General features: G+C 43.1%; 1 protein-coding gene across 1 annotated transcript in view; it reads right to left on the bottom strand.

Moving 5' to 3' along the window:
* Positions 1 to 237: 237 nt before the first annotated feature.
* The window catches only part of RAD17 (RAD17 checkpoint clamp loader component), a 416,585-nt gene continuing 390,373 nt past the window's right edge, over positions 238 to 26,449 (bottom strand). The window contains exons 15-17 of the mRNA XM_086960823.1: positions 16,032 to 16,152; positions 13,434 to 13,491; positions 238 to 1,036 (exon numbers count right to left, since the gene is read on the bottom strand). Coding sequence (XP_086816949.1) covers positions 781 to 1,036; positions 13,434 to 13,491; positions 16,032 to 16,152 — 435 coding nt within the window. The 3' untranslated portion in view covers positions 238 to 780. The remainder of the gene's footprint in view (positions 1,037 to 13,433; positions 13,492 to 16,031; positions 16,153 to 26,449) is intronic.

The raw sequence follows: 26,449 nt of genomic DNA, 5'->3' as shown, positions 1-26,449 counted from the left end.
ATTATTCAGGTCATATCACTCCATCTACATGTGCCAAATGTTGGTAATTTGCAACATAAATATGTGTAATGAAAAAAATCCAATTGTAGGGTGTGAAGTCTTTAACTGTCTCAGTTATATGCTACCGCATCCCTCTAGTCGCATTCTGGTTTGCACACCACTAGTTCTATAGAGATAGTATGTGCTGTATCAAATGCCCCAAATAAATAAAAATAATAATAAAGAGAACAAAGAATATTTTAAGAACGTTTTTACCCAAACAAGCTATTAACAGAACCAAACAGTAGCAAATGGTGCATTCAAACGAAAACAAATGAATATAAGAAATACAGCATTTTGTTTATTTACATCTTAAATAGTTAAGTGTTGAAATTTAAACTCAGTACAATTCACATTTTCCTTTTCATGACAACTTGCAGAATAGCACATATGAAGTGAGCAATTGTCATTTACTTGCATTAAAATAAATATCCTAGACATTATATCAAGTGTATGTCAAAAAGAGGTGCTCTGCTCAGTTGGTGGGGCATTACAATAAAATGGATTTTGTTTCTAACAACTGTAAAACATGTGCTTCTGATCCTTCTCTTGAACATATAAACTGTAGCAGCTTGGAAGTCAACCTCTGATTCTAATGCTGCAGGACCACTGCCTTTCCACCCTTTACTAGATGACACTGGGTGCAGCAAAAATGAAGTCCTTTAACCAATCAGCAATTCCACTGATTGCTTTTCTTCCATTCAATCTGAGTGGGCCCGCCAAACAGTTGGTGGTCAAAATTCAGTCACTATCATACTCTTCTATTTGTACCTCATCCTCCTCCATGACAGCTCTAGCTGCAGGGGGTTGGGGCTGACTGGAAGGCAGATCATTGCCTCCCACCTGGCCAGTGGGGGGTGATGATTCCTCCTCGTGTGACTGATTTTTCGTCTGTTCAAGTGCTTTTTCTGATGGTGTTCCACTGAGTTCCTCCTCATCCTCACTGTCGAGATCAGGGACTCCAGAATCTTTGTCAGTAAGAGCTTCAAGCTTCAACCTGTTCGGGAGCAAATTGGAGCGGTCAAATACACAAAGTAAACATAAACATAGTAACTACTGGAAAAAAACGACACATTCAAAACTGATTTCTTGAAGAATGGTGCAACCAAATGAGAGGTACTACCACAGGTGTAAAGGAGGCACCCCAACCTGCCAAAGCTGTGAGCATTACCTGTCCATGGTGGATTAACAATTGGTATGAAAGTTACCATTATTCAATTCAAAAGTGAGGCTAAGCTGATGTAGCTCCCTACACGAGGATCACTTGTGAGCTTTGAAGAACAAGCTGCTTGCCTTACTTAACACCTTATCTGGAAGAGACTATATCTAGCCACAGATTACTCACCTTTAAATTTACCCAGGTGTTAAACTGAATACTGAAGTGTTTTTGTTAGCAGTACCCCTGCGCGCTGGTAGGTGGCATTGGAGGCTCCCGTAGTTCTTGGTTTGGCCAGGAGAAAGCAGGAAAAGGAGACAGCGGGGCCAGTTTTAGTGTAAGCCTGGTTGTTCCTGAAAGTCCCATCGTCATGCAGGTTGATTTACGCAGTGGTGGTGTCCGGACTGGACACTAATAAGTCTTGGTTGCTGCAAGGGCTCTACTATCCAGTTCGCAGAACGGGGGCGATGGGTAAAGCGGTAAGGAATCTATCACTAACTAATGTCACTTATAGATATATTGTTACACAAGAAGTAACTTGTGCATCTGAAAGGGACACATTAGTGATCGATTCCTTATCTTAGAAAATATACCCCAGCAATACCAACCACAGTGGTGGGTCTGCGAATAAGATTATACCAGAAAGTCACGGAGAATAGAATGGCCAAAGAAGCCGTATCTCCGGACTGGACTGTCAAGGCAGTAATGCTTGGTAAACATTTGTAGCGAGGCCAACGTAGCTGCCTGACAAATGTCCTGCAAGGGAACGCCGCGTTCCAAGGCAGTAGTGGCCGCCGTTGCCCTGGTAGAATGGGCAAGCAGCCCCACAGTAGGCACCTTCTTAGCCAACGAGTAACATGCTTTGACGCACAGAACAACCCACAGAGAGATGGTCCATTTGTGCACGGCCTGACCTTTTTTGGCGCCATAGTAGCTAACAAAGAGCTGGTCATACACCCACAACTGGTGTGTGCTCTTTAGATAGAACAAGAGCGCACGGTTTGGGTGCAGATGGTGGAGCCTCTTCCTCTTTTGAAGGATGCGGAGGCGGAAAGAAGGTGGGCAAAGTGATGGTCTGCCCGATGTGGAAGGGCGTGACAACCTTCGGCAAGAAAGAAGGACAGGTCCTTAAAACCACCTTGTCAGGATGAACAGAAAGGAAAGGAGGTTTAGAAGAAATAACCTGGAGCTCACTCACTCTTCTGGCAGAGTGAGAAGACGTAAAGGACAGTTATGAAGGGGCTCACAGGGAGCGCACATCAGATAGGTCAAGACAAGATTTAAGATTTAAGTCCCATTGAGGCATTATGAAAGGCACAGGAGGAAAAGTGTGTGTAATGCCTTTCCGGAAACGGTTAACAACCGAGGACTTAAAGAGAGAAGGCTGATCTGGAACCCATAGAAAGGCGGTGATGGACGAAAGATAACCTTTGATAGTGCCCAGAGCAGAGCCCCGCTGCACCAAGGATAGTAGGAACAGAAGGACCTCAGAAAGAGGGGCAGAAAGGGGATGCACAGCCTTTGCTGTGCACCATGCCACAAATGTGTCCCACTTGCAGCCATATACCGTCTTAGTGGAAGGACTCCTGGCTGCAAGAATGACCTCACAGACTTCGGAAGTTCAAAAGCTGTCCACTGTTGCCGCTCAATCTCCACGCATGGAGGTGGAGGCCGGACAGGTTCGGGTGGAGGACCGTCCCCTACTGCTGCAACAGGAGATCCTCCCGAAGAGGCAGTCAGATCGGGGGATCGATTGCCATGCTGAGTAGCTCGGGATACCAATATCTTCGTGCCCAATCCGGAGCCACAAGGATGACTTGGGCCCGGTCGCGCGGAATCTTCTTCAGCACTCAGGGCAGAAGTGGTATAGTCCTACAATAAACCGCAGCTACCGACGCGCAGGGGTACTGCTGCCAAAAAACCTTCCGGATCCAGTCTGATACCTGGAGATATTCTAAGGTAAGGAATCTATCACTAACATGTCTCTTTCAGATGGGGTATGTAGCTTACCATATCGGGCCCGTAGCACCACCAGGCAGCACCCCCAATACCTTAACTGGATCAGCAACCTCAGTTCAGATTTCACAGACCATCTGCTTTATTAGTATAGTTGGTAGTCCCCAGTATCACATTCTCAATGCCAGGGCCGCCCAGCATCTAGGTAGTCTTCAAGTTTATGTCACAGGGTGTACCAATCAGGCGATGTCCTCTGCTGTCTGGGGCGTGACCTCCGGCAGCTCCGTCTCCTAAGCACCAACGATCCTTCGGATCTTTCTACTTCAAACCCACTTTTACCCAAGGTAGGGCTAGAGGCATTCTGACTATGTTCTGCAACTGATAATAGGTAGCACATAGACTGCAGGAATGTCCATCAAAGATCTAAAATGTTGATCTGTTTGATGTAGCAAGTGACAACAAGTCTTCTGTGGTACCAACAGCGCCATTAGACGCTTTCACACGCCGGTAGAAACATTCTACCCTGACGAAGAGCAATTTTGATGCCCGAAATGCATCGGGAGACAAGTTCGAAACCATGAAAGATTCAATTAATCCATCTTGATTTATCTGCATTCGATATGAAAGATGAACTATCGATATAAGAATAAATATTTACTATAATGTAAATTCACAGAAGACTTGTCGTCACTTGCTACATCAAACAGATCAACATTTTAGATCCCTCACCCAGCTGGCTGGGGGCCCTCATCGGTGCTCAAGGGGACGCCTCCTGATCTAGGGGACGCTACCTATGTTCTGCAACTCCCTGCAGTACTCTGCACCGTTCCGATCTGAGTTCCTTGGGAGATGGGGCTCGAGTCACGCTCTTACTTTTGTTTGTACTCTGCTGAGACATATCCAGCGAGGGATTGCGACGTTCCTGGCTCTGTCGAGTGTCCAACCATTGGCAAGCTTCTTGCGCTGTAATAAAAAATCTTGCTCCCGCCGAATCAGCCACCCGAAGTCATGCCGGAAACAGCATTACATAAGGAATCTGCATTTGTCGAAGTTTTTAGGGCTAAAAACGACGCTCTTTGACGTTGGACTTCTCTGGGTAAGTCCGGGAAGATCATTATCTTACTATTGTCCATCTGTAGGTCTTGCTTTTGGGGGGCTTGATAAAGAATATGGTCTCTATCCCTGAAATGCAGGAGCCACACCACTATTGGACAAGGAGTTGTCCTGGGCCTAGGCAGTCTAACCGGGACTCTAAGGGCTCTTTCCAGTACGTAGGAGGGGCTACTTCAGCTCTGAGCCAATCCTCATGAAGCACACCATGTCCGTGCCCTCTGCCTTCTCCGGACTCCTATTATCCGTAAATTATTTCTGCGTGATCCCCCCGCGCTATCTTCAGCCATTACTTCTAGGACCTTGATCCTGGCCTCCACCGCATTGAGTGATTTTTATAGTATGGTCACAGCCTACGGGAGGTCATTGAGTGCTTTCTCAGATGCGCTCCTTAAGTTTGCAGTGGTCATCTTTCAGCAGATTTAGATCTGTCCCTATTGCGTCAATTTTTGCCTGCAACACCTCTCTAGAGGCTGTGATAGCCTGCATACTGTCCGTCAGTGTAGGCCTCGAGGGAGCCGAGTCTTTTCCTGACTCCACAGTCTCGTCATTGGTCTGGGTTCCACTTCGCCCCGTACAAAAGGCAGTATACCTCTTTTTCCTGGGGACTTTCCCCATCTTCCTTCCCAGTTTTTTGTCCTTCTGGCACTGAGCAACTCAACTTATTCAGGAGGTGACCAGGCGATGCTTTCTGTCTTTTCGTATGCTGACTGAACCAATATCCGTCTGGGCTATTGGTACTCGATTCAGTTAAGTATCACGACACTTGTTAAGCTAATGTCAGCGCCTCCTCTTCGTCCCACTCTAGGCCAGAAGAACACTTTGGGGCTCATTACGATGGCGTAATGGTTGCCACCGCCATGCCACAGTGAAAAGGTATTCGCAGGATATCACCAGGAGGAGTATTGGTAAAACAACCCCACCCTGATGAATGCCCAAGACCGTCTGTGGCCATTAGAGTAGGGCAGAAACATGTTGGCATCACGAGGGTCATAGGACCATTATATCCTGCATGACCTCATATCTTAATTCTTTTGAATCATTGCCCATCCAGTCCACTTATAATAGGACACCTAGAATGGCTAGATTAAGTATTTTTATTTACATGTAGCTTCCCCTGACACCATAATATACAAAGAGCTCCATGGAATACGGTTGAGCCCACCCTGGCTTTTAGGGGTCTGGGTGAACCCGATGATGATTCATGCCACTACTAAAGTGGGTGAGGATATAGATATATATATGTATATATATATATATATATATTTCCGCACTTGCACTTTCTCCTGCGACAAGCTCAAATATTCGACCATCAGTCAGGAAAAAACACGGGAAACCCAGAGTGCAGGTGAGTTTCTTGTATTCAACAGCACACCACGGCAGCATAACGTTTCGGCCTGCTCAGAGGCCTTGGTCACATGGCGCGCTGAGAGGGTTACAAGAAATTTAAAGGGCTCATTCAACAATTGATGGACACATTTGATTGGTTACTTTGTAGGCAGTGGGAGTGTTCCACTACGATGGATAAAGTTTTTGCAATTGCAATTATAAGGGCGGGGAATCAGATGTCATAACGTAATTGCCCTTAGCATTGATACCTGTAAAAATACATTTTATGAGTTCCGACAAATTGACAAAATTATTTAAATTAATTAATGGGCATGCATGGTATGTACCAAAGATCATACAAAATTACATGTATTCACATAAAGTGCAAAGTGAAACCCTCAGTTGGTTCTCATTTGAATTGAGTATCTTCAGGCTAACAGCATGAATGCTATAACTGCACCAAAGGCAAAGCACAATATACCAGTAGTACCACGTATGTAAAATATATACACCAAATTTCATATATTTACATCTATATACATAATGAGAATTGCGACTACTACCAAAGAACTACTTAAATACAGTGCAGTAGTGTCCAAGTCGGAAATGCAGGGCACATTTTTGCATACATCTCCCCATACCTTTTCCAAACATTAAATATTTTTAACAAAACCAAAGAGCCATCGCAGTTGTGTGAGCTAAATAAACAAGTGCGGTTAAAAAACAGTGTTTACATTTTTTTCAGAAAAAATGAAGCTTAAAGATTAATGACGTGAAGTTTCTGATGTTAACAGCAACCATTTACTTCAACATACTGTCAAATGACCTAATGTTGTTTTAACTTTGATCAGTCATATTCGGTTACCAAGAAGAACACCACTAACAAAAGTGCAGGTGACTATTACTACAGAGATTGCTAACATCTTATGGATAGGAAAGGGGTAAGGATACAACAAGAAGCTTTCAGTAATTGTATTATTTACAAACAGGTGTAAAAATCCTCCGTGGAGTTAAGGCCATTTGGGCTCTTGCTGTCCATCTCCAGGATATATCTGGTCTCAAGTGCCCTTAAGATACCATCCCGGTTACCACCTCTCCTCAAGGGGCCTACAGAGTCAATAGCGTAGTATTTAAGGAGACTGCTGTTGTTACCATGGAACTCCTTAAAATGTCGGGCGACCGGGTATGTGGCGTCATTGGTATTAATTGCCCTAATGTGCTGGAGTACCTTTTTGTGGACCTGCAATTTGGTACTACCAATATATTGCAGGCCACATGGGCACTCCAACACATACACCACATACTCCGATTTGCACGTAAGTTGCTTATTGATCTTTCGGGGCACTACTGAGAATGCTGTGAGGAACTCAGATTTATTTAGCCCCTGAGAGCATGCTTTACAACTAGAACACTTCCTAAACCCTCGACTGGCAGCTAGCCAATTTTTTGGGGGTATTACCTCAGGACTAGACTTAACTAGTGCATCCTGTAAAGAGAACGCCTTCCTGTACGTAATAGCTGGTTTATTAGGCATGTGTTCACCAATCACTGGATCTAATTTAATCAGATTCCAGTATTGGTTGATGATCTTTCTGAGTGCCCCGTGCTGACTACTGTAGGTCCAAATGAGCCTGATAGGCTGCTCAATGTTAGCGTCAGTGTTTTTGAGTACTTTCTTGTGGGTCAGTGCTTGAGTGCGTGACATAGCATTAGCTTTTCTAATAGCTGTGTCTATTAACTGCTCTGAATAACCGCGGGCAAGGAACCTTAGTTTGCTAGCAGCCTGCGCACTGTTGCAGTGGGAGTCCGTGCTACACACCCTACGGATTCTAAGCATCTCCCCATAGGGGATGCTTCTAATCAAATGTGGGGGGTGATGACTTCCCGCGTGCAAAATGGTATTGCCTGCTGTAGGCTTCCTGTACAGCTTAGTTTCAAGCCTACCCTGACTGACCTCCAATGTAACATCAAGAAAGTGTGCTACCTGCTGACTGATGTGAGACGTGAATGACAGATTGAATGAGTTGGATATACACATATATATATATATTCGAAAACAAAGGCAAGACCAAGAACGTTTGTTCGAAACGCGTAGGAGTTTTGCTTGAGACCTAAAAAATAAATCTGCCGTGAAAAGAAGAGTGCCGCGTCTTTGCCTTTGTTTTCGAATTACTTGGAGACACGCTCCCGGTCTCCACACGCGGGCACCAACGCAAGCAGTTCCCTCTGCTACGGGAACATTTGGGAAGAATATATATATATATATATATATATATATATATATATACTCACCCACTTTAGTAGTGGCATGAATCATCATCGGGTTCATATATATAATTCATTTTCCTTCTTCCCATCTTGTACAGAGGTGGTATCAATTCGAGAAGCCCACCGTAGCTTTCTGAGGCAGAGGGATACGCTTATTGATTTTGTAACTGCAGTTTTTTTCAAAACATTTTAATTCCTTCCAATCACCTTGTGCACAAACATATCCCTGCCAAGACTTGCCTTCTAACTTAGTTCATTAGTGTCACCTGACAGTTTCAGACATATTTGTGTTTTCTATGGGTTTGGGACTCCCGCAGGTGATACATTGGATGCAGTGCATTTAGTAAATTTGGAAACTACTGAAAAGCAAAATGCTGGTTTAGGCTACTTATTTTTTTACTTAGGTTTCATTGAAGGCTGTACGAAAACCTACCACAACCAGTGCCTAATTTGAGCTAGTGGTGGCAGGTGAGCCCCCCGGCATGCATTTTTGAAGACCAGCACTTATTTTTCTTTATCAGACTTTGAGCAAAAGAAAGAAAAACACAAAAGGGGAAATTGCAGGAAGAGAACATCAGAAAAACAGTGACAAAGAAAGTAAGTAGATGAAAAACAACTTTGAACTGAGACATGAAGGGGAAGGGAGTGTCTGGTGGTGGATGAAAGATGCATTAGGTGGAATCAAATCTATGCAGTCTTGGAATTCGGCACCCCCTGGCTTCTGAGGAAAACTTTACGGCTGATACCTAATCTTTAACAAATTATGTATTGACAAAAATTATATATTTTCAAAACACCATAATGTTTCTATCACTGCCTTGGTTGGCTGGCCGGGACAACGTACTGAACAAGACATTTGTCAGATTTCCAATATTCTTTTCCCAAAACATGGTAATATCCTTCAGTCTTCCTCATGCTGGTAAAATTCCTCTTGGTTGATGTACCCAAATCTCTGTTGCCCTATGTCTTCTTAGGGTGAGCTTATCGGACACGTGTGAATTTCCCATCAGTCTCAGTAGCTACACATTAGACATCACATCATGAATGTAATAGGGGCCTGAATGGCCACTGTAATTTAGTGTAAGCAGTGTACCATTGGTAGCTAGATAGTCATGGCATGGATGAAGGCAAAAAAGCTTCCAAAGACCATGAAGGAAACCCTCAAAACTGCTACCAGAACTGAAAAAAGGTCTAGAGAACCTACAATTGCATTAAGAGACAGTCAGGGAAAATACATCAGTTACAACACTTGTGAGAGAAGAAACTAAAGAGTCATAACATTTTGCTCTATTGTATGAACACAAAAAGATGATGGACGGAATGCTGAACATTGTCAAACCTTTACACTCAGTCACAGATCTGGGTTAAACCCATCGGTTTTTTGCTCACCATGAGAACAGTCCAGCCCCAAATGCTAGGCCAGGGCCTCCCTGAAATGGAAAATGAGCCACCTGGGACCAGTTTCAAAATATCACTCCCTCATCAACTAGGATAGCCTGAATCCAGTGGCATAGCGAGCCCGGGACCTATATCTGGGCATACCCTTCCAACTTAGGGCGTCTATAGCAACACAAAAAGATGATGGATGGAATGTCACCCCAAGTGGGACGGGGATGCCTAGACATGGGTCCTGTGCTCGCCATGCCACTGGATTCAAGCTAGTCTGGTTGATGAGGGGTGATAGCCTGAAACCGGTCCCAGGATGCCCAGACGCGAGTCCTGTGCTCGCCATGCCACTGGATTCCGGCTATCCTGGCTGATGAGGGGCGAAACCCAGAAACCAGTCCTAGGATGTCTGTTTCCTGGCCCAGCGAGGAACTGGCCTGTTAGTTCGGGCTGTACTGTTCCCATGGGGAGTAGGGTCAAGACTGATTTGCATATGGCTGGGTCCAAACTGGCATGGCGTGCGGGGCAAAGAACAATGGAGTTAGGCCTAGATCTTTGTAATGGTGGGTGTGGTTGTCTGACATTGTTCAGCATTCCATTCATCAATTGTTCTTTTTGCTATTGTTTGAACTGTCTATTACAGCCATACAGATAATATTAATAGTTCTGAAATTTGGACAGCTGTAGTTAAGTAGAGGTAATCCATGCTTAATAAAAGCAACAAGAAGAGCAGCCAAAACTAACATTCTTAACAGAAACTGGGGTTGCAGAGCGGAGTAAAGGGTTGCAGAGCAGACTAAAGGGTTGCAGAGCAGAGTAAAGAGTCGCAGAGTAAAGAGTCGCAGAGTAAAGAGTCGCAGAGTAAAGAGTCGCAGAGTAAAGAGTCACAGAGCAAATGGTCGCAGAGCAAATGGTCGGAGAGTAAAGGGTCGCAGAGTAAAGGGTCGCAGAGTAAAGGGTCGCAGAGCAGAATAAAGGGTCGCAGAGTAAAGAGTCGCAGAGCAGTGTAAAGGATCGCAAAGTAAAGTAAAGGGTTACAGAGTGAATTAGAGCACAGTGAAGCAGAGTGAATTAGAGCACAGTGAAGCAAATTAGAGTGAAGCAGAGTAGAATGTTGTGGCATAGATTGGAGTGGTACAGAGTGAAGCAGCCGTGAGCAGAGTTGTGCAGAGCGGAGTGGCACGGAGTGGTGTATAGTGTTGTACAGTGGAGTATCGTAAAGTGTTGCAGAGTGGATTGGAGTGCTGTGGAATGGAGTGTCAGAGTGGAATGGTGTAGAGTGGGATGGTTTAAAGGGAAGTGTCGTAGAGTGGAGTAAAGTGTGGAGGAGTAGAGAGTTGTGGAGTGTCTGAGTAGAGTGGCATGGAGTGGACAGGCGTGGAGGGGAGAAAAATGTAGTAGAATGGAGGACATAGAGTGTTGCAAATTTCAATAGTGCCAGAGTGGAGGGGAGGGTCATAGAGAGGGGTAAAGTATCATATAGTGGAGTAAAGTGTTGTGAAGTGACATAGATTGGGGTAAAGTGATGTAGAGTGGAGTAGCGCAGTGTGTCACGGAGTGAAGTAGAGTGGCCTACAATTAAGCAACACAGAGATTCGTGGAGTGGTGTCGAGTGATAGAGTGGAGTGGCACAGCAGAGTGGAGTAAAATGGTGCATAGTGGAGTGGCATAGAGTGTTGTGGAGTATAGTAGAGTGGAGTTTCGTAGAGTGAGTGACCTATAATGGCTAGAAGAAGTGTTGCAGAGTGGAGTGGAGTAGAGTGGCCTAGAGGGAAGTGTTGTAGATGGAGTGGCATATGGTGGAAATGAATGGCATAGAGCGAAGAGACTTATAGAAGCACAGTGTGGAGTAGAGTGGAGTGGAGTGGAGTGGAGTTGAGTTGAGTTGAGCAGAGTAGAGTGAAGCAGAGTAGAGTGGTGTAGAGATTTGTAGCGTAGAGTAGAGTACCATGAAATGGCATAGAGTGGCGTGGACTATCGTAGAGTGTAGGGGATTACAGTGGGGTATGCATGGTGTGGTAGTGCACTGCCATTACAAGCGACATATTTTCAATTGAAATTACCATTACATTTGCACAGACATACAGTTTTGATACACAAACGATGATGTGTGGAAATGGCATCACTAATATACAGACTTGTTTTGCTCATACTGAAGTATTTGTTGCCACCATACTTCAGAAATACAAAACAATGTGCTTTATCTGTGCTATCCTAATTCCAAGAAATTCTGGGATATTTGCACAATATATTCAACGATGTTTAAATTTTGTTGTATGCTTGAAAGAAAACCTTTCCTTTCACACCCCCAGATTGTCAGGTAAATGCTCTCACTTTGTAGTCAGAGAAAGAAAAGCTCCCTTGGAAGACAGAGCATGACATTTCACCACTGTTTTTGAATGCACTGCAAATGCGTCAAGATAAAATGTAAAGACCTGTTTACATAAAGCGAGCACTTGTGGAGGAATACAATAAACAGGCTATACTCCACTGGACAAACTCGAGAGACATGTTAGACAGCCTAAAACAAATAAAGCCAGCAAACAGAAAGCAAGCAAATGTGAGATACAAGCCACAAGGCCAATGGTGAGCAATGGATGGAATGCATTCCTAGGTCAGCTTTCAGAATTTCCTCAAGAAGTCTTTAGCAACCAGACAGCTGCGCTGTTTGGTAGGCTTCGACATAAAAGGGAGCACATTCCGGAAGTAAACCTGGAAGACAAACAAGCAATCCAAAGTTCAGGAAAATAAAGAAAGCATGCTGTTAGTTGTAAATGATTACTATTAGCAGTCAGAACCATGTAAAAATGTACACAGATCCCATGATAAATGTAGAACCCCAAGAAACAAAATCATTAAATCCGGCTGTCAAACACTGCCGTCCGCTTTAGAGTGAAAGAAAATAAAATGGACCATCATGTTTCTTACAATATTGCACCCAGAAAAATATTAATCACCAGCTTTATGTGCCACATAGAAAGCAGGAAATAGAATGGCAAGGCAGAATTGGAATAAGGAAATGGCACAGGAGCCAGGGTAAAAGATAAGGCTGGCAGCACTACATGGATAATTTGGAGACAATTATAGTGATAACAACCAGCAATTTAAAAAAAAATGGGCTAAATCATCACAGATTTTTTTTGAAGCAGCTTAAGAGTACTTCAAAAACAATAGTGATCCTTCAGGAAAAATGACATACGTTTTAGATTTTACTATCTCTCTCCACTTTGAGTCAGTACAGATACAGTACCAATAAGGAAACACTCAGGGCAAAGTTACATGTCTCACTGCCTTATGCTGCTTTCTCTGGGCTTGTACAGCTGTGCCTAAAGTCCATGAATAGAAGAATCTACCTGCCTTCAAATTCTTTGTCCTGCTTCAAAATCATTAGCATCACAATCGTGACCCTCGCCCTGTCAACGTCTGTACCACACTTTACAATGAGGGTTCAACTGCAACAGAGTCATTTATCCAGCTTCTTAAAGAAGTCCATTACCACCATCATGCCTATATGCCTGATTGCCAATAGAGACGTGTTCACTCACCCACACCAGCCAGTTTCTTTCTCTGATGCTTGGACTGAAAAGAAGTATTTTTCCGTCTCTTTGTGCAATTTCACCATGGCTAGTCCCATGCCCGGATGCCCTGCTGTCTGTGAATTGCTGGAGACTACTGATCGCACCTCTCAGGGAGTGCCTTCAATCACACTCCTGCCTCTAATTCCAAGGTGCAATCACAAGTCAAACACTAACCTGAGGTAAGCTTGTGACCTTCTAGGATTGTCCACCACACACTTGGTGCCTGGTTGTCAGCCAAGTCAAGCATTGTCGTTGTCCATGCAGATTCGATTACTGCAACATGACCACCTCCAAGGATCCGAAGAGGTATGCAGAGCCGTTCTGAGAGCGATCATTCACGGTACCACAAAGCCTGCGCCCCCACCCCCAAAAACCTGATGTTAAATAGTCTATCAAATGAGACTAAAACATTGTATTCAACGTAAATACACGAACCTCTGGTTATCATTTCAAATGTGGCGTTATCGATGATATGAAATTATACTTTTGTTTGTATGTGTCCATGTGCACATAAGTTCATTCAGACCTTCAAGTAGCATGCTGAAGGTACATAAAAAACAAGAACAAATATGGCCCTTTTTTAATCAAAACTGTAATTTGTTTCGTTTTACCTTCCAAAGTATCTTTTCAAGGGTAGTCTCCCAACATCCTGGATAAAGGCAATTTGAGCTGTGAAGAAAAAGGCATATGATTTACGTTTCACTAACAAATAATTTCGCACTTTTTTCTGGACTTGCTCGTTAAAGGATGCAATTGCTTACTTCTTTCTGAAGAAACGTTTGCGGAAAGATTAGATTTCCATCAGAAAGAATGTTACCAAATGTAACGTACTCTTCTAGTGGATACTCCATTTTAAAGTTTCCTTATCTTTCCCAGCTACCACAGCAGCATCACGAAACGAACAGTGTCTAATGCTCACTGAATGTTAATTAATACACCACAATTGTTTGCACGACCACATTAGCACAACTGAATCGACTTCTAAGATTACAACTGAGACATTACATACTGATTTGAGTGCATACAGAGAGGACCAAGTTACAGCAAAGAAGATGTCTGCCACTGGTGCCCCTCTCAACATAGCTGAATGAACCTCTTAAACTGCTGTGATGAGCTTTGATGCCTTACTCTGAGCCTTTTTGCACCAGCACATTGGATTCTCTAATGCCTGGAGTTCTCCACCTGGAAAAACATTGGGCCCCTTATGGTGTAATCTATGGAAATATTCTCCACCGTGGAAGGGAGCAGAGAGAAGGATGGTATTGTAATCTGTGGAATCACATACTTCTCTTAAGCCACAAGAAAGGATTGTATGACACTCAAAACCATGTAAGACGAAATCATTATGTGGGGTGGGGAAATGTACCTGCAAAGCCCCTCTTACACCTTACTGATGTAACTGCAGGAGTAAAGGCAGTCTTCATCATTAAATATCAGAAACAGCAAATCATTTCAAATGTTGAGCCCATAAGGATGGGCAACACCAAGATTAGTTCCCAACATGGGACTACAAAAGTGGTAGGTGCAAATAACCATACATGTCCTTACTGAGTTCTCACTACTTCGCAGGTAACTATGGGTGCATAAATGTTTGCCGCACAATTTAAGGGTGTGCTACATCACTTAGGGGTCAGTGCATCACAAGACCTCCTGCCTCCCACTTCAAAGCTGAGTGAGCTTGACTGGCCTATATTCACTCAGCCCCTGATAAGATAAGGCACATCTGTAAATAATGAGAGCCTCCAAAAATTCACAAATTGGTAATAGCAACACTCCCCACCCTCAATCGAAAAGCCAATTTTACAGTGTCCAAGCCGTACACAGAGCTGCAGTCAAACTGGAAGATTCAATAAAATCCTGGGGTCCAGTAAACATGTCCGAGAGCATCCACTTCTCATTACGTCAGTGGGTGGGGCTGGATGCATTCCAGATTTTATCAGCAACAGTCACAAAACAATAATCAGGGGGCTCCACCTCACTCTGCTAACGAAAGTCTGTACGCAACATTATAGCTGAAAGACACAGACTACAAAATTTCACTTGAACTGACATTCTCGAGTACAATCTCTTGACCTCCCTGGAGAAACTAAAACGCACCTCATCTAACTTTCCCACCACAATATCTTCATTCAGTAAGAGACTATAAGCAATTTCAGTTAACAGCATTGGGTTGCACATTTTATGTCTCGCTCAATTGTTACTAGGAACAGTTCAAATATGAGGCAGGGATTATTCTGCAGAAAACACAGATTTCTTAGTTGTCTGCATATAGTAAACATTTTGCATATTTTCCTGAAGATTTTTGCATATTTTGTAAATCACCCATAGAATTGTGATCTTTGCCTGAATTTCCAGGCAAAAAGGAAATATGGACCAAAAACGCAGGACTGTTGTGGTAGACTAGACTACAGGCACTGATCGAGGCAGTCTTTAATTGTAATACAGCACTCCTTAGTGACAGGCTTCACTGAGCACAGGTGGGTACCTACACAGTCATTCTCTGAAGGCAGCCATGAAACCAATCCGAAACCAATCAGGGACTACAATCTTTACAACTGAACGCAGCAAGCTTCTATGCGCTTTTAGGTTACAAACATGCAAGAGGAGAGGAGGTAAGTTGTGCAAGGGTACAGATAACCTAGCGCCACAACACAGAACTAGGGCTGAGAGATGTCTGAAGGGGGATGTATAAGAAAGATTAAGATCTTGACGTCAGTACACACAAATTGGAGCTTTAATAGTTCAATTAGATTGTTTTCTACTAATGAATGTTTTAAATGAATGTAGTGACTGTAATCTGATTTAAGTTTAAATTTTGTAGCACTGGTCTATGAAACATTTATATTTATTTTTCACAGTCGTTCCTGTAGGTTTTAACTCTTTTTCAGTAGAAATATGAAACTGGTTTTGCCAAGGTTTGGACTGCCTCTACTAATTAGTTAAGGGTCCTTAACAAAAACATAGTTAAGAATCATAAAAAAGCATTCATATTCATGTAGAAGTATTTTAAGTGCAAACAGTGCCCTGAATAAGGAACCAAAGCAACACACAACATGATGTAGCAAACTGAAATATTACTCATGCAAACCTGATACTTAGCTGCAACACAAAACACTGGTTAGTACCATACCGCTGGCATTATCATAGTTTGAATCCCTGGATCAGTTATCATTTACCATAATCAAAATATAACATAAAGTGCACAATACCTTGATTTCTCATTGGGTTGGTTAGCATGGCAAGATATGGCAATAGCTGGGTTTGAAGGCACGAAGGTGACATACAGAAACTTGAGAAAAGAGACTTCGCAGCAAGACAATTCTCTCGATACTAAACAGGCCAATCAACAAGAAAAAAATGAGAAAATACATTTTAGAACCGCTTTCCTTTTCGATTAAAAGTGTTATAAATAGGTCCTGAAATGTCCTATTCCCAAAAAGTTAGAGGAGTGAAGTGAAACATCAAGCGATTTCATTCCATAGTTATGAATACCACCTAAAACACAACTGGGCAAACGTTAACACAAAGTAATCCTTTTCTGCACAAACACAACATGTAGTAGTAGAAATCTGTATCTTTCAAACCACTCTTGGTCATAAACATGTGAAAACGTTTTGTGGGACATGCAGAAAAATATCTGGGACAACACTTCAGATATCAATGCTCCAAAACTGATTTTTAAGAGAAGCCCGTTCCCTCAGGTCATGCTCAATGGGCCTTTTTAATTTTAAAGCGGAAACATGCAGCCACACTATGAATGATTTCTCATCAGCTCTCCAAAAAGGCCATCTTTACAGAAATGTGAATAAAACATCGGAGTTGAGTCAATGACGATGGCAAAGCATTCTGGGCATGAAAACATTGTAGGTTTCACGCAGTGCACACCACCATGACTCCCAGAGTACTTAATTTTTCAGAAATATCTGAGTTGGGTAGTTTTCAGTGGGTACCTCCTGAGCTGAGCCACAAATACTGCAGCTGTGCACAATGCCAGAATGGGTGATTTTTGAAGATTAAATGTTGATGGTTCCTTGTTAAGTTTTTGGGCCATTCCAGTAAGGGGGATTAGGAAGGGAGTAATGACAGGAGGGTGGATGGTCAGGGGAAAGCCTTTACACTTAAAGATTGCAAATTACATGTCAATCACTGATGTAAATTATCATTAAGCTGTGTTTGCCTAACTTCAATTAGAGAAAAATAAATTGTTTTGCTGAGTTAATGATTGGGTTATTTAATAAATATCTTTCTGAGTTTGAACTCTAAACTGTGGCTCCAAAGTTGGGAGTTAATAATGAAAAATAAATTAGAAGTTTCAAGTTAACCCCTTGAGGAAAGATAGACAAATTACTTACCTTCAGTAATGATCGTTCTGGTGGATACTTTACCAGCAGATTCCTCACTCTGATTATTCCAATGGCATCGGATTGGATCTGTAAAACTCAGCTGTACTACGAGCTAGCTTGTGACGTTGTGTGGCTCCGTGTCAATGTAGTTACGGTCCAAAGCAATAAACAGATCTGCTTATAAACGCCACACATGTGCGCTTACAACAGTTGCTTTCTAGGCTGTCTGTGCTTTCAGACGCAGAGCCCCTTAGCAGATTAGCATTACTAGTGCGCAGATTTCTATAATTAGAACCTTTTTAGATGGAGAAAGAGTCCAGTTCATAGAAAGGGGAGATGGGAGGGTTCATGAGGAACCTGCAGTTAGACAGAGTATCTGCTAGAAGGACCTTACCTTGGAAATAGATTTTATTTATTCATTCAGCATTTTGTATAGCGCGAACTAGACCCTGTAGGGTATCAGAGCGCTTCACAGTTTAGGACGTGGTAACTTTTTCCAGTACAGAGTTCTGTATGACAGTTAAAATATTCTAGACCAGTTCAGTTGTCCCAGCTACATAATTGATAGCTTCTATAGTATGTTCGCAGGCTGTAAGACAAGAGGAACCATGTCCTCAAGGGAAGCAAAACCCTGTAGACAATTAGCTCTTGGTAAAAAGCACTTGTGACCTTGGGCAAGAGTATTTTTTGGCGAGCCATGTGTGGATGCTCTGTAATGTTTACGGTAGGAATTTACTCATTAAGTAGATCTTTGTTTCTTTTTTGAATCGTGCGTGGTTGGGTAGCCTTCTGATGTCTGGAGGAAACAAGTTCCATATTCTCGGTGGCACCTGAGAACGTTGTAAGTTATTTTTTGCAGACAATCTGTGGTTTCCACATTAGATCTCTGGCGCTCCTTTATTGTCTGTTTCCTCCAGAGATCACCAATTTCTGCGCTAGGTATCTTGGGGACTTGAAGTGTAGAGCTTTGTGTGTTATGCACGCCAGTTTGAGCTGAATTCTGGCTTCATAAGGTAGCCAGTTCAGTGTTTTCATGTGAGAAAAGATGTGGTCGATTTTTTTTTACCCTGTTATGAGCCTTGTTGCTGCATTGCGGCAAGCTTTTAGAGGTGCTGTTGCAATTTTGGGGAGCCCAGAAAGTGTTGTGCATCCGTATTCGATCCTCCAGACTACTAATGCTTGAACTGCCGTTTTGAGGTCCGCCGTTTCGATGAAAGGTTTTAATTTCTTGATGTAGCTCAGGTGAAATCTTGTATTTTTAGCCAGCGTGTTGATGTGTGACTGCATGTTCAGGCTTTGGTCTAGGGTTATTCCTAGAGATTTGGTTGAATCTACGATAATCGGGGTGCAATTGAGTGCAGTGACCAAATTGGTCCATTCTTTTATAGTGGACAGGCTTTTAGTGGGGGAAATTAGGAGGAATTCTGTTTTTTTGCGTTTATTTTAAGATGGTTGATTGTTAGCCATTGCCTCGTCTCCCGTAGAGCCTTGTTCATTGTTCTGATCTCCTCTAAGGTGGAGATCTTAATGTAGATCTGCGTGTCATCGGCGTACATGTGAAAAAGGATGTGGCACCTTGGAGTATTTCCGTTAGTGGTTCCACATATAAGTTTAATAGTGATGGGAGAGGGCTGATCCTTGAGGAACCCCTATCTGAATAGGGGATGAAGTTGTCAGGTTATTCACTAGTAATCTTTGTGATCTATTCCTCGAGTAGGACTTGAACCTTTCAAGAACTTTCCCGGACAAACCCATCCTGTTTTCCAGACGTTCAAGCAACATCTCGTGGTTAACTGTATCAAACGCGGATGATAAATCCAGCAAGATCAACAGACATGCTTTATTTTGGTCAAGATCGAGTAATGTGTCATCTACTATGTGCAGTATTGCAATTTCTGTACAATGGTTAGGTCTAAATCCTGATTGGCAATCGTCTAGTAGTTGGAATTTACATATGTGCTGACTTAGTTGTTGCTGAACACATTTTTCAATCACTTTAGCTAATAGGGGAATCTTGGATACTGGCCGAAAGTTGCTAGGTTCAACGGGATTCTCCGTTGTTCTTTTTATGATGAGGACTATTTTATGGTATTGGGAGACCTAAATTTTCATTTAGATAAGATAGATGAAGCAGACACTCAAGCCCTTTTAGCTGAATGTCACACGTTGGGGCTATACCAACACATAACGGCTCCCACCCACGAAGCTGGACACATCTTGGACGCGATATTCTCCAACATTAATGAGTTGGAGGTTTCCAACATATTGCCTTTGACATGGACAGACCATCATGCCATAGGCTGTTGCCTACCGAGCAAACGAATCAACCTCGCCAAACAGGCTTCCTCTAAGGACAAATTTAGAGTATGGAAAGATATCAACTATGACACATTCAGGAAGTCTCTGACCACTACTCGCCCCGATACCCAGCCTAATCCTACTGAAGCAGTAGATCAGTTTCTGAACTGGGTGGGTAATGCAGTAGAAAAACATGCCCCATTAAAAACTATTTCGAAAAACAGACAAGTGCCTTCCGCACCGTGGTACTCAGAGACACTCAGAAAACAAAAACAAATCTGTAGACATGAGGAAAAAGTATGGCGAAAAACCTATGACACTATGAGTAAAGCCAAGTATAAAAATGAATTAGCAATTTACAAAAACATGATTCATGAGGAAAAAAAAAGATACTTTGAGCAACAAATTGAAAAGTCCAAAAATTCAAGTCGACAGCTATTCGAAGTAGTCAAGACACTGTCAGGAAGAGCGCCTGTCCTGAGTCCCCCTCAAACACAGGAATTTTGCAACAATCTGGCAAGTTTCTTTTATTCAAAAGTTAACGACATTTATTCCGAATTCTCGGTGATTGCTCCTAACCCCCTGCAACTAAAACAGCCAAAAAAAATCCCGAATTGTTCATTTGCTAAATTCAGGGACGTAACGACGGAAGAGATAACGGATATAATGAGACAGGTAAAAACCGGCTCTTCCTTAGATCCTTGCCCCCCAAAAATTTTTACTCCAGTTATAGACCTGGTAAGTGAAGTTATCACTCCAATATGTAACGCTATGTTCCATGCTGGCATCTTCCCAGATAAGCTAAAAAATACCTTACTGAAACCCCTCCTTAAAAAAAGTGGATTGGAGAAAACAACTCTCAAAAACTATAGACCCATCGCTAGCCTGCCTTTTCTGGCCAAAGTGGTGGAAAGAGCCATGAACAGCCAATTGGCTGAGTATATAGAACAGAATAATCTCCTGGACGAGTCCCAGTTCGGATTTCGTAAACTCCATGGAACTGAGACCGCTCTTATAAAAGCTGCCGATGATATAAGAACCATCAGGGACCAGGGAGGAACAGCGATCCTGATCCTACTAGATCTCTCGGCAGCCTTCGACACGGTCAATCATACAGTTCTGATTGACCGTGTCGAGGAGATGGGCATCTGCTCAACGGCCAAAGAGCTTTTGGCCTCTTTCCTCTCAAATAGGACGCAGGCAGTGACTTTGGGCGCATTTCAATCCACCGAACTCGCCCTCCCATGCGGCGTTCCACAAGGCTCATCCCTAAGTCCGACACTTTTCAACATCTATGTGTCGGACTTAGCTAGGGTAATTAAGACCTACCGGATGAGCCTTACATCTTACGCCGACGACACCCAATTGGTGATCGCGATCAAGAACGACGGCGAAGAAGTATCTGCCAGCTTCCAGGAGGGTATGATAGCCATTAAAGATTGGATGGCCGAGAACTGTTTGCGCCTCAATTCTGAAAAAACCGAGGTTATGATCTTCGGAAAATTATCCCCACATTGGTCTAATAAGTGGTGGCCAACCTCGCTTGGAGCCCCCCCAGAACCTGTACACAAAGTCAGAAATCTGGGAGTCGTCTTTGACGACAACCTTAGTTTCATCAACCATGCCAACCAGGTAGCCTCCTCTGCTTTTTACAAGCTTAAGATCATCAGAAAAATATTGCCATTCTTACCCGAGAGTACAAGGAAAACGGTGGTGACTTCTTTGGTACTCTCGTCTCTTGACTATTGTAATGGACTCTTTGTAAATGCGCAGGCAAAGGTGGTAGCCAAGTTGCAGATCATTCAAAATGCTGCGGCAAGGCTGTTAGCACGCATCCCCAGATTCCAGTCGACCAAACAGGCAATAAGAAACTTGCATTGGTTAACTGTGAGGAATCGCATCAGATTCAAGACCTTGTGTCTCACATATAAAGCCCTCAAAGGTCAAGGCCCAGCGTTTCTTAAACAGAAACTATGTTACTATCTCCCGAAAAGACAGCTTCGATCGGAACAGAGACTTCTTCTGGTGGTGCCTCGCACCAGGACTGTTAAATGGGGCGATCGATGCTTCATAAACTCCGCAGCCAAACTCTGGAACACGCTTCCACTGGAACTAAAATTGGCACCCTCACTGATCCAATTCAGAAAACGGGTAAAAACATGGTTATTTGACCAATAACTGCCCAACATTTCTCCTCATAAGGTAGACTGCTTGATTAACTGAGATTGCCAGCTTAAGTCGCAGCGCCGAGACACCTATGGGTATTTGTCGCGCTTTAGAAATGTTTAAAATAAAAATAAATAAATAAATAAATGACTTGTTCCATTTTTAGACAGTCTGGGAAAGATCCTTGAGATAGGGAAGTGTTGACTATCGATGTCCAGCTGGGGATAATCTCCTGGTAAATGTGCTGCACAAATTTTGCAGGGAGTGATTTGTAGAAGTGATTGTTTGACTTAATGGCCGATAAGGTTTTCAGGATGTCGTTCAGGTCATATAGCTCAAAAGTGGACCAATGAGCTTCGTTTTTGGGTATTGAATCGTTCTGAAGAAATCTTTTTTTGACTTCAGAATATTTTTATTGTAGGCGCTTCTGGTTTTTCTTAGCAGTTTTAGCTGTGGGGATGATGGTTGCTGTCTTTATTTCCTTTCTGCTAGTCTCAGTTTGCATCTTTCTTCATTTAGCGTGTCGCTGATCCAGGAGTTTCTATTTTTGTCAGATGTTCATTTTAGTTTTAACAGTGCTATAGTGTCCATTATCTGTGACATCTTCGAATTGTAGTGCTCCATGAGTTCGTTGGAGTTTGTCATATTACTGGGAGGGGGAAGATCTCTCCTGCATAACAACACTAGCTTCTCATTGTCCACATTTTTTGTGATCCTCACCCATTGTTTGGGTTTGATTGGTTGAGTGGTTCTTTTCTTTAGTACTCTGGGAATTTGAAAGGTTATTATGTGATGATCTGACCAGTCACAAGGCATGATTGAGGTCAAGTTAACAGCTTTATCTTTGGATATGATCCAGTCAAGCGTGGAGCTTTTTGCATGCGTTGGAAGCGTGCAGGCTTGCACTAAGTTTTGGTCTGCTAGGAAGTCTTTGATGATGTTGACCTGGCTGTCATTAGGATTGTTCCAGTTTAAATTGAAGTCTCCTAGGAATATGTCATTGGAGTGAGGGGAGTTGTTTGCTGTGATGGTCTCCATTAAGTGGCTGATAAAAGGTTAATTCTTGCCTGGTGGGTGATAGAATGTATGAATCTTGCAAAGCTGTTCGTCATTGTTAACTATGGAGAGTGCGAGGTATTCGCATGAGTTAAGAGGGTCGGCGGGCAATTGCTTAACCACGAGCTCCGAGCGATGAATCACTGCAATACCACCTCCTATTTTTTTTGCCTGTCTTGCCTCACAATGAAATAGTTAGGGGGCACAAGTAGATCCAAACATGGCGAGGAAGATTCTGTGAGCCATGTTTCCGTTAGGATCGTGACGTTGATCTCCTGACTCAGGATACGGTCAGCGATGTCTGACGTGTGTTTCACTGCTGATCGGCAGTTGATTAGTAGCCCTGTAATATTTTTCTGAGAATCCTGGATGGGGTCTTGCATTGGGTTGGTTAGTGTTAGGCCTGACTTCTCTGAAGGAGTTGATTGGGACGGAGCTGATTACGTGTACCTTGTTCTCGTTGCAAGGGTTAGTTGTGGCCGGTGACGTCTCGTAGGATTGCAGTAGTATTTGCGTTTCCTTGTCTGATAGGTAGCTAGGGAGTTTTCGAGGTCGATTATGTCTGTTTAATAGAGACATTGGAGTTGTTTTGTGTTTTTATGTGGAGATAGTACTGTCTCTTGATATTTTCGAATTTGGAGAGTGCGTTTTCTGTGAAGGTCGCAATAGTTTTCAAAAACATTATCGCTTTAAAAATAGTTTGTAGAAGGTTGCTGGAGTTTGGATTCTGAGTAACTGGGATCCAATACTATAGCAGTACTTCTTAAGGTGGTGGGTCTATGAACTGGCTCATGCCAAAAATTCCTGCAGGATGGCTCGAGGAAAACGCCCCTCTTGACGGACCCGACTTTTAAGGCAGCAGTACTTTGTGAATGTGTGTACCAACGCCGATGTAGCCGCCTGACAAATTCCCAGGACTGGCACTCGGCGTTCTAAGGCAGTAGTAACAGCATTGGCCCTAATGGAGTAAGCCTGCAAACCTTCTGGAGGCTGCTTCTCCAGTGCATAGCATACCTTAATGCAGAGAAAAATATATTGAGAGAGTGCATTTTTGCACTGCTTTGTCCTTCTTTGTGCTGCAGATCCCTAAAAAGAATTGATTGTTCTCTCAATGTTCTTTGGCTTGGTCAATATAAAAGCTTAGGTCCCTATTAGGGTCCAAACAATTGGGCCTCTCTTCCACCTTAGAGGGCTTATGTGGAGCAAAGAATGCTAGAAGGGTGCTAGCCTGCCTGACATGAAATGGAGAGACCACTTTTGTTGAAAAAAAAAAGCTTGGCTCCTCACACCAGCTTATCCAGAAAGAACGTTGTATAAGGTGGGTTGACAGAATGAGCCTGCTGCTCACTCTTATGCCTAGCTGTTGTTATGGCGATGAGAAAGACTATCTTCAATGGGAGGAGTCTCAATGAGCAACTGTGCCGCTCAAAAGGGGTGCACATCAAAACAGTGAGGACTAAGTTCAAGTTCCACTGGAACACCACAGTAGGCACAAAGTAGGCAAACACAAATTATGCTGTACATCTTTCAAAAATCTGATCATACAGGTGATTTAAATAATGAAAGCTGATCCAACAAAAAAAGCCGAAAGAGTCACTAAGTAGCCGACAGTAGTACCCAAAGAAAGTCCTAAATGGGCCGCAGATAGACCAAATAACAAAACTTCAGATAACTTGCCCATAACATGCCAATTTGTTGGATGCTTCACCAATCCACAAATTTGACCCAAGGGGTGGCGAACTCAGGTTTTGCTGTAGGACACCTCACTGACAAGATGATATTAACAACTTCAGGGGGAAGTAGGTTAACTGCAGCTCCTCCATCTCCAAGCATGGAGATACAAATTGTGCAGGACCAAGTGTTGCGCACTGCCGTTCTGCTGCAACAGCAGATCCTCCTGAAGAGGTAGCCTGATAGTAAGACAGATGCTCCTGCCCAGGAGTTTCGAGTACCATACTCATCTATCCCAATCTGATGCCACAAGGATGAATTGGGCATGGTCATTCCTGACATTCTTCCGAACTCAAGCAGAAGAGGCAGTGGCGGGAAAGTGTACCGGAGGTTCGAGTTCCACTCTAGAAGAAGGGAATCCCCTAGGGAGAAGGAAACTTTAATGTGTAAAAGTCCTGTGCGTTCTCACGGTGGCGAAAAGAGCGAGCAAGGGCTCTCCCCATTGCTAGAAGGCTCCGTGCTCCGCCTCTTGGTGCAACTGCCATTTGTGATCCGCTAGCCGTCTGTGACCGAGTTCATCCATCTTGGAGTTTAAAGACACCGCCAGATGGTTTACTGAAAGAGAAATTCATTGGCGTTCCAGCCACTTCCAGTGTTGCAGAGCCTCATGATACAGGGCCCAAGACCTACCCTGCTGTGCATGTTGCAGTACCACAAGGCTTTGGCATGGTTTGTGAGCACATGCACCAGCTTTCATTTGATAGATAGCAGGACAACCTACTTAAATGGCAGTTATAAGGCATACAGAATCTCTTAATTTTTTTACTTACTCGTTATAAAAGGTTTGTCTTGATGTACATTATAGAATGTAACAACACGTAATGAGAAGAGGGCACATAGGATCACACTGTGATCTTTGAAAGTGAATGACTAGGTTTCAAGCCAAAAAAACTGAAAAATAAACACCTGGAGTTCACCAAATAATGTGTTAAAAGAAACAAATGCAGGGACGGGCCTTCTGACAGTTAAAAAACAAATTTGATCAACGATGTTGTTTCTCAAAGTGGGATAGAAGTGCAGGAGTCCATCAAACACTTTTTAACAGTTTGATTGGACAAAGAAAAATACTTTTTAGCTGAATAAAGGAAACACCTATAAAACATGTACGGTCGCCCTAGGACACCATGAAGCTAGAACTGATTAATACGATTCCACAGACTTCAGCAGAAGAGGTGAGACTTCGCTTTTCTCAACAGGTGGTAGTTTTACTTCCAAAGAAGGTGGAGAGGAAAAGAGCAAACCTTAACACAAAAAGCAAGAATAACAATTTACTTAGTGACAGCAGTCCTCTTTCTGGTACTCTAACCATATATTCCTCATCTTTTGAATAGTCCCCCAGGCATCAGACTTGATCCAGAATCTTGTGTGCTGTAATGTGGCATTGTGGGCTTTATGGTAACATTGAGCCACTCTGGTAGTGACGGGCCCATATAAACACCACCCAGGCATTCTGACATCAGTTGCTTTCTGTACGGTTTTGCACCCTCAGACGAGGAGCCCAATCTTCCGATTGGTCGTGACAAGTGTTTAAATCTGATTTGCTATCTTTTAAAATTAAGAGTCCAATTAACCAAACAGGGAGCTGGGAGGGTTGGTGGGGAATCTGCAGTAAGATAGTCTCTACCAGAAAGAGCATTACCGAAGGTAAGTAACTTGTTCTTCTGATAGAGATTTATAATCTCAGATTCCTTACCTTTTGATTAGATACTAAAGCAGTACCTCCCAGGAGGTGGGACTGTGAATGGGCTCAAGCCAAACAATCCTGCATGACCAAGTAGGCAAAGAGTCCTTCTGTACTAACCTGGCTGCACTAACTGAACGTACGAGAGGACTACCACATAGCAGCCTGGCAAATATCCAGAACAGGCACCCCACGTGGCAACACAGTGGTAGCAATCTTGTCTCTGGTAGAATTAACCTGCAAGCCCTGAGGAGGTTCTTTTTGGTTAGTGCAGAACCCACATATACCACCTGTTCGGCTTGGCCAGCAGGATGCCTCAGATTCATTCTCAGTGAAATCCAGGAGAGAGGCT

The sequence above is a fragment of the Lissotriton vulgaris genome, chromosome 3_1 (genome assembly GCF_964263255.1).
Source record: "Lissotriton vulgaris chromosome 3_1, aLisVul1.2, whole genome shotgun sequence".
NCBI lineage: Eukaryota > Metazoa > Chordata > Amphibia > Caudata > Salamandridae > Lissotriton > Lissotriton vulgaris.
This window is presented reverse-complemented; position numbering and strand designations above follow the sequence as displayed.